This window comes from Chanos chanos, chromosome 2 (assembly GCF_902362185.1).
Source record: "Chanos chanos chromosome 2, fChaCha1.1, whole genome shotgun sequence".
NCBI lineage: Eukaryota > Metazoa > Chordata > Actinopteri > Gonorynchiformes > Chanidae > Chanos > Chanos chanos.
In genome coordinates, this window is record NC_044496.1 from 49,722,897 (window position 1) to 49,740,454 (window position 17,558).

Below are 17,558 nucleotides of genomic sequence, written 5' to 3' on the forward strand. Positions count from 1 at the left end.
TATATTCCTCCTCTACCTCTCCCGGTCCTTCTCCCTCCTTCATCCTCCTTTGTCCTCCTCGTCAGCCCTTTTCGAAGTGCTGTCAGATTGTGACATGACTTGCCGATGATTGCTCTTCAAAACCAGGATCTCCGGAGCTGCGTTCTTTCCCCCCCTCTCTAGTTGCTTCAGAAATGGATTAATTATTGATAGACGGAGAGCACTCCTTCTGCGATAACAAACCTCTAAATCCAACTCAAAGGTAGTGATTACCTTCATGTCCCTGGCCCTCCATCCACTCTGCTATGCAGTTAACACATTTCCAAATGTTGCTTTGATTGCGGAGAGGATAGCTACATCCCCGGCGCCTCAGTAACCTACACACATTGAGATCTCACACTGAAACGGCATGCGGCAGAAAAGTGCCGCTGTGAGCGCAGGGCAACTTGAGAGGGCTTTGATTTCGTGTTTTAAATTTGGCCGGCTGTCTGGATACTCTGCCTTACGACACAAATGGTTTTCCGAGCGTTACTTCTCTTATCTACACCAAAGTTTGGAGGAGTACACATGGTCTGCGGTGTTGTGTGATGTGTAAGACAGCAAGACGCAGTCTAGGGCTGTGTACATTTATGAAGATTTCGACACGTCAGATGCATGCAGAGTCATAATAAAGTGAAGCAATCCAGAAAAACAAAGTGTTGGTTAAATAACGTGTAAATAGTTGTAAATAAGTAAATAAATAAATAAAATCGATATAACCATGGCTAAATAAGTGCGTCATGACAGACGGTTTCTCAATTATGACATAAATATTTTTACTAAATTATGTGTGAAAAACGAAATGTGTTAATTCGAGCAGAATGGAGTGTGGATGCTGTTAGGTATAGGCTACATGTGTCCAGCATCTGAAAAAACGTGGAGTCATTCAATCAGCTGTCGTAGTAAATGAGCTGCCCATGGTGCTGAAAAGTTTGGGAAAAAATTCCGTCCGCGTCCAGGGGTGGTCTGGAGCAGATAAGGGGAAAGCCTCTCTCTCTCTCTCTCTCTCCCTCTCTCTCTTTAAGAATTATTTCCTAAAAAAATATTTATATAAAAATAGATATACTTTTCGGTATGTATTCAATATTCGTTTCAAATTCTTTAAGAGTTGCGAAGCTAATGTAAATGTTTAAAAAATGTATGACACAAGTAATCTCTGTCAGAATTTACTTATAAAAGTTTTGGGCTAAAATTAACATCTGTCGGGTCATTCACTACAATTCCTTGCGCTTCAGAAGGAATCGTGCAAATTAAAGCCCATGAGACGTTTCTGTAGTCACAAATGCGATCAGAAACTTGTTATGGAAAAGTCGATTGGCAGAATCCACTTCTCGCCAGATCCTTTAGCGCCGCAACACACATCTCCAGTGAATCTCTGCGGTACGTGAGGGTGCAGAAATGCGCTCGGAAAAGGGCGTCTGATGTGCAAATGATTCATCCTGAACAGACTCTTTTAAACTGACGTGCCTCGCATGCGCAACAGCTGAATATCCTATTTTTGGGAGCGCCTTGTGTGTCGCGGGGAGTGACGCCAAAGGTGTTTGATGGCAGAACCAGTGGATTTTCAGCTTTGAAGACTGCAAATCGGGGGTGGAAAATTCACTCTTTGTCAAACAAATGAATGTATCATGACAAATATTCTTTAAATAATTTTCCGTAATCCACTGTAATCCAAAGGATCGTGCAACAATACACTGTTAGAGCGGATTGTTGGTATTTACATTTTTCTTCATCCCAACAAGACATTACCCTCCACATCTGCGTATATAACGTTATTGTTGATGGATGACTTATTTAGGTTTTGTTTGCCAGAGATCGTTCTCACAAATTGGGAGGGTAGAGCGTAAGGATATACTTACTGAGCACAAATTTTCTCAAACCATTCAGGAAACAGGTTTTCACACTGAAAAGATTTACTATAGTCGAAATACCTGGATGAGAGAAAAAAATAAGTATTAAGATAATCAGTGCGCTGACGACATCCGTGAGGTGGGTTAAACCCTACAAAATGTATTTTAATGAGTGTGCCAAATCATCTTTTTTCTCTCTCAGAGTTTGGCAGCTTTGGCTGAAAGGACAGTTGTTCCTCTGTAGGCAATGTTTACCAAATCACTGAAAACCACAAGAAACTAAAGAGCACAAGACACTGGTAACCAAGGTATCCTTGCAAAGAGCAGGGCTGAGTGAGTTAGAAAAAGAATCAGCTATTTTTGTTCCGGATGCATCTTAGAAAACTCTTGCAAAGGGCAAAACTCTCCTAGCCAAAGAGGAACAGAAATATTTGATAAACCTGCACATTCTCATTAAAGCAGTCTTGAAATTAAAGTGAGAAATATTAACTTCAAGCACTTAAACCATCAATTATACCAATGATGCAGGTAATCACTGTAATTAACAACCACTCTAGGTGTCAGACATGGTTTGCAGGAATAGTGAGCCAAGCAGCGTCTTCCACATTCATCGGAATGTGCCATCCACAATGAGCGGCATCTTGAGATGCTGCTCTGCCTGTTCAATGATACTAACACTTCTTTATGATGCCAGGTTGCAATTGAGTTGGGTTTGTCATTAATATGTTTTCATACTTAGCATCAATGTTTTTCAGACAGCAGACAGATCAAGACTGCAAAACAAACTGTTGCCTAATTACATGTGGAATTTGCTTGTTATGAATGTGATTAGCAGCTTCAGGCACAAGGCCAAAACTAGCACTCTAGGATTTGTACCTGATGCTTTCTGAAAAGAGATAATGAAACATAACAGTCTGACAAAACGTCTGTCTCAGTAGCTTCATTTTGGAGTTCAGAAAAACATTTTTGTTCATGGTTTCGAGGCTGGGGGAAATAAGCAGAATGCATAAGGCAAAAGCTATTTTTTGACTTTTTTTTTTTATCTTCCCTCATATTGATCTAACAGCAGGTTGCTATGGCTGCAGATGCAGCAAAAGACAATGAGGGAAAGTTTTTTTCTCCTATTAAGTGCTTGGCTCAGGTCTGCTGTGTTGTCAGTGAAGATGTAAATCAGCATGTGGAAGAGACTACTGTTGAATAGGGACAAGTCTCCAGACAAGAAATTGGAGGCACAGTGCTATCAACAATACAAGAGTAATAGTTAAGCAATTTAGACATGGCATGAGGAACATACGTTTTTCAAATGGACTACAACCGTTGCCCAGTTAAGAAACAGTTGCAGCTGTCTTTACTTCACTGCAGTAATCTCTGCTTTTCATGCTGACATTATTGGTGCAGTTATTGCATATTTGTGTAAAATCATCCCCAAATCTAAGGACTGATAAAATCATTGATCACACATGAACAGACCCGGCTCACACTGATTTAGTGTAGCCTATCACAGAAATGTTGATCAACTGTATCTGCTGCATTCTACTGACCTTTTTCCCCCACAAAACTGAATAATGACTAGGCGGAAACGTATGTCTGTATGAATGGTATTCACTAGCGAGAGTAGAGCAGTCATATGTGCTCGAGAAAATGCATACTAGTGTACTCTGTATGCATCACTATGATTACACAGAAAGATGAGCAACAGCGAATAACACTATTACAAAAAAAAAGCCAACACATTTTAGAATGAACATTGTAGATATATAGAGAAAAGAAATTTTCATTGACTGTAAAAATCAGCTGAGAGGTTGACGGGTGAGGCTCATCATCACTCTTGTTTAGCCAATGCATATGCACAGTTCAGCAAACACTGAATCAAAACTAAACAGAGAATGTTATGAATAGCCCATGATGTCTTATTCTTCAAATATCTCATCCTATTTAGGTAATAAAAAAAGAATACAGCCGAGTAATCTGAAAGCTAGTCTCTGGTCTATCCCCTTGATCACAGCTTTAATGATTGCTCTGTGTTGAACAGTTTCTCATTGGCTCTGACACAGACCTGCCATCGAGAAGGTCACAGGACAATGAAGACAGGCTGCAATCTGAATTGATTAACTGCTCAGACAAATTATATTACAGTGTCATGTGACACTGGGTGACAGGAAGGGATAAGCTCCATCAGTTATGCACACAGGCAGTTGGTCTAGATGCTCTAAATCGGTTTTCATAAACCAGTCATGCCTGATGTAACATATTATTTATGAAAATTAAGATTGAATTTTCGTATCTTAACATCTGAGGGCAATGACATACACTGACGTTGTAATGACATAATGCCATGATTAGTTAAATAACCCCCATTTACACCATCACCCACACTAGAAAAAAGACTAGGCTAGATCTGAATTGCTCTATGGCAAATAATTGAACTGTACTTCAGTTTGAGCCACTATTCAGATAACATGTTGCAGAAGTCTGGAAACTGATAAGAGAGTCTAAGGACTTTAAAGAAATTTTGCCTGATAGTTAGGGGGCATTCTCTTTATTCTTCAGGAATCTACACTGTAAGAGCAACAGCTATTTTCTAAAAATAAGACTGGATGTTGATGCTAGAAGATCAAAGTATTGAAACGATCCCATGTCCAATTGACATTATTCCACGATTGTCATAGATACATGGAGTATTCCACACTGAAACAAGATATCCAGTAATGGATGCATTCCAGATGACAATATCACAGTCTAATTCCCTTTAAATGGGGGGGGGGGGGGGGGGGGGCGACTCAAAATTACAAGAAAAAATGTAATAGCGCATTCACATTATGGATACACATCCATGAATTTGGTGTGCTGGATTTAGCAAAGAGAGATGTGAAACATAGATGCGTTCCTAACGCCATGAAAAGAATTATTTTTACACGCTGTATTGAAAAACTGCAGCAATGATTTGTAGGTTTTTCATTGTGGTTGAATTACTGTGGACCTGCGGCCATATATATGCGGCAGACTGTGTTGTTCACACTATGGAATTCTTTTGCCACGTTTCCTGAATGGTAATCTCTGTTTTCTCTCTCCCTTCACACTTTTCACTGCGAAGTCATTCATTTACCTGAGAAGTAAAACCTAACTGGTAATCTATTTAGACAGAGAAAGAGAAAAGAGGCCAAGAACCCATCTACACAGCCATAATCAAAGGACGGACTGACAGAACTTCTAGACAGTGCCTTAAGGGCAGAGGCAAATCAATCTTCATCTGTCTGCAAATTATAAGAGTGAGATTATAAAGTAGTGTTTCCCGGTTCTGCTCATGGAGACCAAGAGCACTACACATTTTAGGCGTCTGCCTGCCCTGACACACTTGGTTCAACTCATCAGCGAATCAACAGCTGAAGTAGCCATGCTAGAACAGGAAGAGATATAAAAGTGTATAAAAGTGAAGAGCTGTTCTCATCCAAGAAGAGGATTTTATAAAGGATATAGTTTATTCCGTTTAACTTCAAATGTGTCATCAGTTAGTGTACTGAGGAACAGGATTTTTATAGGGACTACTATTTCTTCCATTTATATCTTTTAATGTTTTATCAGTTCATGTATTGAAATGATGTTCATGTATTCTTAAACCATTCCAGTCTGGGCGAAGAACTGAAAGAAAGAGCTATCTCAGGTTTTTCAAACATTTAGTGGTTTCATGAGTTTGTGAACTATACTAAACAGTATGAAGACATCATATATAATGGAAATACATTTGTCCATTACACACTCTCTTGATGGTTTATGTTACAGCAGACACCTGTTTGTGGTCTGTGATTGCTTTGCTTGCTCTTCCCTGGCTTTCAGACGCATCATCTTCCACACAGTGTGCTGCCCATGTGTCTATGGTAACACTTCCCAGATTAAGTGTTGGTACACTGAAAATGAGCGGTAGCAGAATGTATTATACCACCAAAATGAGTGAGACCGCACTTATCAGTATGCACACCCAGAGTCCAGAAATAGACGAAGGTTTACCTGCTCAGTAACAGAGAGTGAGTTACATTTGTCACTTTAAAACTCATTTGCGCATACACACACACAGACACACAGCGATAATGAGGGCCTTGTGAACTAAGTTTTATCCCGGCGTCGCTTAGCAACCATACCCTCGGTTAAGTTTTAAGAATTCGTGCAAGGAGGACAAATGTAGAATATATTGTGTCTCTTGAGCTTTGTGCACACAGGAAAACTGCTATAAGAAAAAAGAAAGAAAAAACAGAAGGGAAAAAAAAGAATATGTTGAAATCGGTAGATAACCCCCCCACCCCCCCATGGATGCACAGGATAAATATGACTGCCTGATTAAGTGCCGAATTTTGCAGCAGGGTGAGCTTATTTATGGAATAAGAGGATGACATTTGTGACCTTCCCCTCACAATGGCATAATTTAGCACAGTGGGTGATTAATTATGGATGAATGTCATTTAGACAGGCGGTATAACTTCATCATTTCCCTACATACTTTCTCTGATAAGTTTCTACTCCATTTGTTTTCATGTTCTTGGCATTTCCCTCTGTGAGTTTATTAGCCCCATTGAGTTATTCCTCTCCTCTAATGATATACATGTCCCTATAGTTCAGATATATTTGGAAATAACAGAGAATGCCAAGTACACCAACATAAAATGAAAGAGTAACGCTAAGAGTTTATACTAGATGTCCCTCAAATCGTTAAAATGGCGTGCAATTTGAATGTTAGATTCAGAGAACCTAAGGCTTCGAAAATTGTTTGACTTAATTACGAATCCATGACCCCAAACCTGAGTCACCAGGGCTTCCTCCACACCACTTAGCACTTTGTCACGCACTGAAGTGGACAAAAGCCCAGAAAAAGGAGACGGAAAAAAGGGGGAGAGGAAAAGGAGGTGAAACAGTCTGAGCGTGCTAGACACAGAATGGAGCCAGTGGGAGAAACGGCACTGTGTCCACTTGCTAATCAGATCCTTGTCTAGGACTCAGAAGTTCAATGCCATCAGAGCTGAGACCCAGGCTGATAATGGAGCAGTCAGCCCCAGGGCCAATCCCCCCAGTTAGCCGCGACGCGAGCACAGCCATAGGAGTAACAACCGCAGCCATTGCTCCGGCGTGACATTGTGTTAAGCAGACAGGGCTAAATGGAAATCACCAAGCAGCTTTGGAGAATTTGCCATTTAAGCTGGAATGGGGTTTGGGCAGAGAGGTTGCAGTAGTGTTAAATGGAAAATTACCTTCAGTTCAGACTCAGCGAGCTCTGCTGTTCTGCATTCTACTGCCCCCCCCCCCCCCCCCCCCCAACCACCACCATCTCCAATTTTGATTGGAGGAGCATTGTTTTCCTCTGTCGCCACTCAATGTCCTGTGCCAGACTGGAGCTGGAGATGATTTCACTCACACCCTCATGCATTTCAATGGTGAGATGGAGCACAAGGCCAGAAACGTGTTTTGATTAGAGAGAGTATGGCAAGATTTTACAACGCTCAAGGAACAGTTGAAGGAGGGATCCGCTGTCTGTGCGATAGTATCAAGGTAAGTACGGATCATGTGATTTGAAAAAAGAAAATCCTCAAATTTAAAAGAACGTGCGTACACATAAAACATGGTTTCTGAGGCTACGGTCTTTAGGCTCCTCATTCATCATTGCCACGTCAGAGTGACAAAATGGTCTTCCTTGAAGTAATTTGCACTATAATCCTTCTAATGAACACCATACATTCTTCAGAAAGTCTGGCCTCTTACAGGGCACAGTGTAATGTAAAAGGCTAGGTTAAAACTGGCATGAATGAGCTCAACAGTATTAATTCATGGAGTTATACCCTTCATTATACTAATGGGTAGATGTGAGATTAAAGAAGACACACTGTAGCTATGGGAGACTTAAAAGAACCAGGGGGGGAGAGAGAGAGCGAGTGAGAGAGATGATAATTAAAGAGTTAAAAAGGAAATGATTGTGCTCTATGAATACATTAAGACTGCACGTGCTTTATAAAGGTGGTACACTCAAATTATGGAAGGCAGTATATATGTAAGTAATAATTCTAAAACCAATTTTCTTTCTGCTACTTTACCCAATAATATCCAGTCAATCAATAGCAATGTGTTGAAAATAAGTATAACGTGGTTTCTGTAAAACACTGTTACAGAGGTTTTCTGGTTCCAAAGCTGAGAAAAATGGCAAAACACTCGTCAAATCTTTAGTGTTACTGTATTTGTAAAAGACATTATATTCTGGGTGTAGAGCAGAACTTAGTTTGGTGATGGACAGTGAGAGACTAGAATTTCATTTTATTTTTCACTGTTTGAAATTTCTCAAGACATCTGTAATGGCAGTTTTACGACATAATCTCAGCATTGTAATGATACCAAGTCTTACAGTATGTGTATCAAAGCCTATAGGTTTTCCATCTTAAAGTGGCCTGAATAAAACGGCAGTAAATAAAAATGAAACAGAGAGAAAGTTGCAGAGTATATTTATATTTGCGTTAAACAACATTATTTCCAAAGCATACAAAAGACAATACAGCCCAGAGCAACATTAAGTTTGCTGTTACAGTAAATGTTTTGGCAAACGGTTTCCCTCTATACTTGATAGTTTGTTATAATGTAACAGTTCCTGCACTAAGATGATGTAAGACTTTCCACCGACTTAACGAACCTCAGTAAGTATATCTGAGAGACTACCAACAAGGAAATTCACAGTACACTGTTGTACCATCTGCTCAAGTCAACCATGTATACAGGAGCTCTATTAATTTGTCTATTTTTGAGCCATTCCTTAACTTTGCAAACGTTTGGTTAGAACATTACCAATGTGGTAAGCTCAGGTTCCAGGTGTGTACACCCATAACCGGCCCTAAGTCTCTGTCAGTCTTTGCTCCCCGAATCCCAGCATCCCTTCCTGGGGTCTCCGTCAGTCATTGCTGGTGTTCTCCTGCTCCTCTACAGGAGGAGGGTTAGCTGAGGCAGAAGCCGCAGTTTCTCCTGAGCCGTACTTGTTTTGGAGGCAACGTGACACGTACCTCCAATACTCCCTCCGAATGGTGTCTTTCTCCTGGGCCAAAAGCTCACACAGCTGGGAAAAGACAGTAGGGCCGAAAGAGAGAGAGAGAGAGAGTTGGATTTGGATAAGAAAAGAGAAAGGGGAACAAAAGACTCTTTTATGAATCTATGATATGATGCAAAAGCCATTTAAAGACAGCAGTTCTGAATCTGTAGTCTGTTCGATGTCAAAGCCCGTTTGATGTCAAAGGCAGGCCATGAATAACACACTCAAAAAAAAAAAAAAAGAAAAAAAAAAGGCTTCCACAATGTCACAACAGTGGCACATGTTTGTTGAATACTAATGCAGGGCAGAGCTGATTTTTTACCGAAAATGAAGATGGGTGGCGTTTAGGCTTCAAGAGTTAAGGCCAACAATAACATTACCGCTAATGCTACAAGAAGATCGTTTTACCGCCAAAGAAAGGGGGAAAGAGGGCTTTAACATGCCTTTTATCATTAACATCTTCTCATTTTCTTTCTCTCTTCTCTTTGTAGAGTGGTTGGAAAACAGTATTATCACAGGACAATGTGGTATTTTGAACTTTGGTGATTCATTAATCTTTGTTGTAGAAAAAGGCCATTACCATCTGCTCCAAGCTAAAAGCTTCACGCATTAGATTATTGTGGACAACGGACACTGCGTTCCGTGTATTGTGGGGGACTTGGGAGGTCCATGGGTAAAACTTTGACTGTTTATTTTGATTTCCTGCAACACCATTGTCAGTGAGGAGTTCAGAACAAAGAGGATTTTGGAAGCTATTTTCACTGAATATTCTGCAATTGCTCCATAGTATTCATTTTAAACCACCTCTGGCACAAATTAATTTACATTTTTAGCAGTGTGCTACAGGATTGCTTATCTTATCTAACTAGACAGATCATTTCAGAACAATCTGAGCCCGCGTTAACTGGATGCACGCTTTTCGTCTTCCCATCTCTTTATAACTGATGTTGAATTTGGAAGGGGGAAAAAAAAAAATAACAATGAAAAATAAGTTAGAAAACTTTTTAGCAGTATTGCCACAGATATCCAATGCCACCGTCTGCATGAGGGGAGTTCAAATGGAAGTGGAATGCATCTGTAAGGCTATTTCCCATAGAATGGTAATGTAGGAGATGAGACACACAGACAAGACTTTTCCTCTCAACCAAGATGACAGCCCAGGAAATGAAACTCACTCCCCAGAAACCATATTAATTTCAACATATGCACAACATCTGAGCATTTAGCAGCTGAGATGAGAGGAAACTCATGGGCTGTCAATCAAATGCCAAACTGAGAGTGCTTGGTGGCCACAGAGAGAGAGAGAGAGAGAGAGAGAGAGAGAGAGAGAGAGAGAGAGAGAGAGAGAGAGGGCTTAAGAGAGAGGGAGCCAGCTGTAATTTGAAAGGAGTATTCTACTGATTTAGCCATTCATCATACTAGTGCTGGAGTCTCATAAGTGTGCACATATTCTAGTTTGTTCCTGTTTAATGATTAATTCAGTTATGTACAAGTTAATATTTTACATAAAGGGAGACACAGCAAAATACACACTGTTCCTTCTGACAGCATTCAAATTCTTTCCCATAATTCTTTTGCTGTTACTAAAAAGGAACACAAGTCAGTCTAAGGGTGATTACAATTGCAAGATCCAAGCTTTGTTTCTCAACATAACTGAAAAATAAATCTGATGAAGAACAACACAGAGATCTAACGTCAAACAGAAATCATTCAAGACAGGGGCTTTTTGGACATGAACTGAGACGAGGTTTCTGTAGTTAAAACTGAATGTTGGGTTATTTTTTAAGAAACTTTGCTGAATTGCTGAATTTAATTTTTAAACCAAGAATGCCTTGGTGTTTTTGAAGTGGTTATAAAAAAAAAAAAAAAACACTCTCCAACAAACTCATCTCCCCTTTTATATCAAAACTGATTCGGTCTCTAAAAATGGACACAAATGAGTAAAAAAGTACTGAAAGTGATTTGTGTTGATGCCTCCATACGCTATGCCTCATTTACTAAAGGTTCTAATTTGATTTTTTTGTAGCCACAACAAACCTGCAGCTCACTGTTACACCCATGGCTATAGATACTAATACCCTGTGATACGAGCCTCATTATAGAACGATCATAAATCACTTTAACTCAACACAAATGAACTTCAGAGGCAGCATTACATTCAACAATACAGTTAGACTACAAGAACTTCTTAAAAAAAAAGCTACTACTTGTTGAGTCTGAACTGAAAAACCACTTCTTTTTAGATTTGATCAATTCATGTTGATTGTTAACACATTCCAACAGGGATACCTCACAATGACACTCAGGTTATACTATAATACAATACCAATACACAGTACTATTTTAGGTTTTTTCCCTGGTAAGCAAACAGGCTACTTCTGCGACTAAGAAATGAAGTGTGGGTTTAGGTGCCTGATCTTTCCTCTCTCTGTGTACCGATGAGTCACAGCAGCTGTGTACAGTAGCTCACCTGCACGGCTTTTCTCAGAGTCTCCTGTTGGTCGTAACTGCTGTTAGACGTCTCCAGTGCATCTTCGTAAATGTCTACTAAGAAGGCGACGAGATATGGGGAGCTGCGAGTCTCCTGCAGCTCCAAAACCTGCCCCAGTAAGCCTGGATATGAGCACAAACCCCTGTCCTGGAGGATCCTGGATTGAACCCCACGAAGAAACAAACAAACAAAGTCACACAGAAAGATTTAGAAATGTGAAGAAATTAATGATGGACAAAAAGTCTACTTGAGATGACCCTTCATTTATTTCTACTGCTGAATGGGGTCCTGCCTATCACATGAAGGAGAACAGTGCCACCTCCTGGTTCATAGTGAATAATGCACCGACCATGGATTTACAAATTCTGCTACAGGTCAAGCATATACACTGCTCCATCGCAAATACTGAGGGAAAAGAAATGCATTTGCTGCATTCTTACCCAGCTGTGCGCAATGTAACAGTGAGACTCACCCTTTCAGATAGTTCCATGCACTTTCATTGTGGGGTGCTTTCTTAATCTGACTGAGGCTGTACCTGTAGCAAAAACAGACAGAATAATGTGATGATACCACAATACAAAAAAAAAAAAGACAAATACTTCAGTTCTCAACAAAAGCGTCAAACAGTTTCTGAAATCATTGAGTTGTCAGATTGGCTGAAAAAATGACAAGTAGAAAAATTAGAACTATGTGAAAAAGACCCGGTGTGAATTCTAATGGATAGTACGCTTCTCTTAATCTTAAGTCTAACATAGAGATGAATGTAGGGCCAGTTTTGGTCATGGATTGGATGATTAAGAGAGCTAGATGTTCATTTGATTGGATATTACGTAAACATGTACAGACATGTAAGCTCAATGTTAATGTTGGTAGCCGTGAAAATGATCGACACTCACTGGACTTCTCTGTCCAGCACCGCTGGGTCTGAGTAGCCTGTGGTATGACTAATGACAAAGTATCTCTGGTTCCAGGCTGAGTTATTCCTGACGTCCTCCTCCAACAACCGCTCAACATATTCCAACTCTCCATCCCACAATTTGTATTCCTACGCACAAACACATTAAAAAAAAAAACAATTCAAGTAAACAGGCGTAATTCCACAAGGCGAAAGGAGACAATCTGTGTTTAAGTCGACATGTGCCCTGAAAAAAAAGGTACCTAATTACCATCATTTCCTTTGATGTCTGTAAGTCTTATAAACCCTTGGCAATGAAACTGTCAATCAAACAAAAACCTTTTGGCTTAAGATTTCACATCTTTCTGAATTGATTTCTGTGCGAGTGGTGGGAAAAAAATAATCAGCGGTAGCTCCGATGAAAGCCACCGGAGAAGCAAGAACAACACTGCTACGTCAAAATGTTCAAAATATCGCAGCGGCATTTTGACGTGCCCGGGAGGACTGCAACAGCAATATGTTCTCTCCGTACATTCGCAGAAAACAGGAGAGAGTTAGTCATAAATTCATAAACCCGAGGCAGTTACGTCTCTAAGCTCATTACATCTAAAATATCTGTCTTTTGCTAACAAGCTCTTTAATTCAGGCTCATTTGTGTAAAATGGGCATTAAAAAGCAAAGGACAACTCAAAACCACCTCTTGAATGAATAAACTTAAGCAGCTTTGAAAACTGAATGTTTGAATGTATACGTATATATGTGGTTTCGTTTCCTCCATATTAAACAGAGATTTTACTGGACAGAAGACTTAATTGCTATATTTTTCTTTGAGGATCCTACCTGGATGACCCACTGTCTATGCTGCCATGCATGGTAGTTCTTGGCATCCTGGTCCAGAATACGTGCTATGAACTCCAGTTCTTCAGAGGGGTCACTGAGCCACTCAACCACCATACGTCTGTGGTGCCTGAAGTCAAGAACCATTAGAAGACATGTAACTGTTACAGAAAAAAACACCTTTCATCAAAGTGAGGTAGAATTGCTTTGAACGGTGTATAATAGGAGGGCTGAAAGTCTCTGCAGACAAAGTGTTCTGGCTTTCAAGCATACTCTCTGTACCAACACAAACAACCTAAAGATTTATCGTTATTGATACAATGCTCAACAGTTAAAAGGCTGAACTCATTTGAGAGATTACCAAACTTGGTAATTCTTGGGCTGATCCTCAATGATGGCTGTGATGTATCTCATCTCCTCTCTCAGATCTTTCTGCAGGGCCTGCAGCAACACTCGCCGATAGTGCCTGCAGAACCCATAAAAGAAGCAATAAACAAGGAGACATGGACTACCATGAAAATAAGTCCACAAACATTGTACAGCGAAACTAATTAAAAAGCAACAGACATTGTCTTGAAGTTCAGCAATTTAGGCAATCACAATGTTGATTTGTGACTGGACACCATGCTAAGTAAAGCTATGGTGTAGCTTCATTCATGTAAATTCTTTACTGAAGGGCAGTGCAACTCAGTTGGTGCTTTGAATTTATCTCTACAGTCAATCATCTGGTTGCTTTCTGAGCAAAAGGACTAACTTACCATACAGTATAATTGGCTGCATTCAGATCAATGGCTTCAGCAGTAAGTGCAAATGCTCTTTCACTTTTTTCATCATTTTTCAATAATGCTCTGAAGTAGTCATATACATCCGTGACTGTAAGAGACAAAATATGTGTTGCATGAATTAAATCGTGAAATAACTGAACAGATTGACAAAAAACTTAAACAATTACTTACATCTCTCCGAGTAGGCTATTTTCACCACTGGATTGGGGCCGTCGTCCTGAGGAACGGGTTCTAAATCAGCCCATTCTTTCCGATCCCTATCATAGATGCAAACAGCGATATGCAAATCAATGGATGTACATTACTACTGACATCGGTACACCAGTACTTGTTAGCCAAAGACGTTACAAGCGCTGGTGCACCGTGCTTCTCAGCAGAATATTGCTCAACGCAATTTACAAACGAGCAGTTTTACCCTCGCGACGATTAGTCACAAAATAAATCCAGAAGATACGCGGTTCAATTTCTACTTTACATCCTCAGCTCACGGAGGCGTGTTACCGAGATAAATCAAGCATACTGCTGTAATGCCTCGCTCTAATTTAAATTAGTTGGCAACTTATGTCTGATTTAGCTGTTGGAGCAAGCTGGATGTTGAGGCTCAGAAAGCCAACAGCATTAGTTAAAGCTTAACCCATAACGAAAGGTTGTCTAAACTTATTATTCCCTGGGTTACGGTTGGTTTCGTTTTTAAGTTAGCTTAATAGCTTGGCTCACTTTGCAATATCAAGTCAGCTACACTGAGATAATTTTTCTGCAAATTGTTAGAGAACTACAATTCATTTTCTAAAAACGCTGAAAATGTATTACTGTTCACAGCATTACTGGTACGGCAACTTCGGTTAACATTAACTTCAGCTTACTAACGTTACTAGTGTTATCCCTCCTTAGCCAGCTAGCTAGCAACCGCTAATGATGTTTTAGCTAAAGGGCCTAACTAATATTAGCTGATGAGTTAGCTGGCTACAGTATGGCGATTACCTATAAAACACATATCCCCCTTGCAAGGACTCCTCGTAAATAATCTCTTGTTCCCCGTCAAAATTGTCCTCATTCCCCATAATCTCCTCATGTGGCTCTTGAGAGTTTGACACTTCTTCAATGCCCGACATTTTGAAAAGTGGTGAAGGTAGTCAAGGGTTAATCTTCCTCGCTCAATTTTGTGGTGAGTAACGACCAGCTGAACAGGCCCACAGCACCACCTACTGCGCTTGAGTGAGATGGAAACTTTGTATGTATGTATGTATATATGTACTGTATGCATGTATGTATGTATGTATATGCGATTAAAATACACACACAAACAAAACCCCCTCACATGCATATAATTCAAAGCAGTGACAATAATATCTTGCAAGACCACCATATTATTGCGTGTCGAAGTGCAAAATTATGTCTGCATGAAAATGAAACATCATTTTATTATATCCCACATACTAGGGAAGTACCCGAATCCGAATACGTTATTCGGGAAAGTACAAATAATGCGATGGAAGGAGATATTATTTCTACCCGAAGTTGCTCGTTATTATTCGGGGGGAAATACATGATAGACATGTCTGTGCGTCAATCATTATGTTTCTTCAAATCGTTTCATAACATTGTAGATGGCCACAACGTAAAAATGCTCATTCTTTTTTGCAAGATACCACTTTGATTTCACTAACTAGTCGTTTCATTTACTGTACATTATTGAAAAGTGATCGCTATATTCTGTAGTTGCCCCCACCAAGTCAGGTGAGGGAGCTAGCGAGGTAAAAGCATGGTGCGGCGGATAGATTACGCCCGCATCCTATACATCAAAATGAAGCTTAGAACTTGTAGTTCTTATCTGTGTGTGTTCATTTCCTCCATTAAAAAAACAGACAAACAAAAAAAAACGTCGAAAGTTATTTCATTTGCTACACGTTGTTGAAAAGTGATCGCTATATTCTGTAGCCGCCCCCCACCGAGTCAGCGCAAATAACTGTTGTGAAAGAAATTTCCCTGGAGAATTGCATCAAGAATCGCGAACGCAGCATCATTGGAATTTAAGATTATTCTCCTCAGCTGAGGGACATTTTACAGTATATGTTTACAGTAAATAGCTTCTATTTCCAATGCAAATTAGAATCTTTCGATTTATAAAACGAGAGAGAGAGAGAGATGAGAAGTACAGTATGAGGATGTGGAAATATATTTCATCATCAATTATATGCCAATATTAAATCAATATGATGATGTGAAGGCACAAAAATTGAATTGCCAATAAATATTAGGTTTAAAAATCCATCATTTGCCCTATTTAACGTGACTTCCGATATGAACCACGCCCGGTCTGCTATCCGAATATAGGCGAATATCGGTACAGAGACAGATAATTTTGTTGGTTGAACAGAGACAGATACAGATAATGATGTCTCTGTACACCTCTACCACATACAGACAATAATTTCAATGATCTGTTTTTAATAATCTGTAACTCAAAATGTAAAAAAAAAAAAAAAACTGAATCAGACATAACTAAAATGATCAGTATTCAGGTCTTGCATTTCCACTAATCTAGTATTGCTCCAACTTGTGATTCTACTGAAAGGCATTAGGAAAAAATGGAACATTTCTTAAGGGGTTCTTTAAATTATTCTCATGCTGAATCATATTCATTTATCTCAACTCATGTTGTTTGGTCTGAATTGACAGGAGCAGCTCTTTTTAATAGTGCCAAAACTGCATGTGAATTTGGTGACACAGCAGATGTCTGAGTTGCAGTCATCTTTAGTTTTGTTTAGCAGAAAAAGTACTGAAGCAGATCACAGAACTGCTCAGTCACCTGAATGACTTCTTTCATAGCGTCAAGATGTGATTTTCATTTTTTTTTTTTTAAGACTCTAGAACTCCCCAGTCCTTTTATTTGCTTGTATTTGATTACTATGATTACTATGGATTCACATCATTGACTCTCCACAGTCAATAACTCTGCAGCTGAAAAGGCTGTCAAATCAGTTGTAAGCCTCGTTAGAGTGTTTGATTGTCCTAATTTCTGCCACGCTGTTCACATAGTCTGAAAAGCAGCAACTTCCGTTAACTCCCCGAGGACACACCCATGGCTTATATAGGGAGCTACATCAAAACTAGCACCATAGTTAGGTATATTTAGTGTGTGTATATATGTATACATAAACACACACACACACACACACACACACACACATATATATACACTGCCTGGCCAAAAAAAAAAAGATTTCCATTTAGATTTGGAGCCTCTGGGGGCAGTGTTATGATCTGGGGTTTCAACGTTATAATAAAATGAAGTCAGCTGAGTACCTGAATGTACTGAATAACCAGATTATCCCATCAGTGGATTTTTTTCTTTTCTGATGGCACAGGCATATTCCAGGACGAGCTCAAATTGTGAAAGAGCGGTTCAGGGAGCATGAGGAATCATTTTCACATGCAGAGTCCTAACTTAAACGCTTTGAAAGTCTTTGGGATGTGCTGGAGAAGACCTTACAGTGTGGTTAGACTCTCCTGTCGTCAACAAGGTCTCGACCAAAAATTAATGCAACTCTGGACACAGATAAATATTGTGACATTGCATAAGGTTGTAGAAACAATGCCATGGCGAATGCATGCTGTAATGAAAGCTAAA

At 39.7% G+C, this 17,558-nt stretch overlaps 1 protein-coding gene across 1 annotated transcript; it reads right to left on the reverse strand.

The window, feature by feature from the left end:
• Nucleotides 1–8,327: 8,327 nt before the first annotated feature.
• On the reverse strand, nt 8,328–15,039 carry fnta (farnesyltransferase, CAAX box, subunit alpha). The gene is made up of 9 exons (XM_030765886.1): nt 14,909–15,039; nt 14,099–14,184; nt 13,901–14,015; nt 13,504–13,608; nt 13,146–13,272; nt 12,307–12,455; nt 11,883–11,945; nt 11,390–11,567; nt 8,328–8,946 (listed from the first exon to the last, which is right to left on the reverse strand). The coding sequence occupies exons 1-9, from the start codon at nt 15,037–15,039 to the stop codon at nt 8,785–8,787; spliced, it is 1,116 nt and encodes a 371-aa protein (XP_030621746.1). The 3' UTR covers nt 8,328–8,784.
• Nucleotides 15,040–17,558: the final 2,519 nt, after the last annotated feature.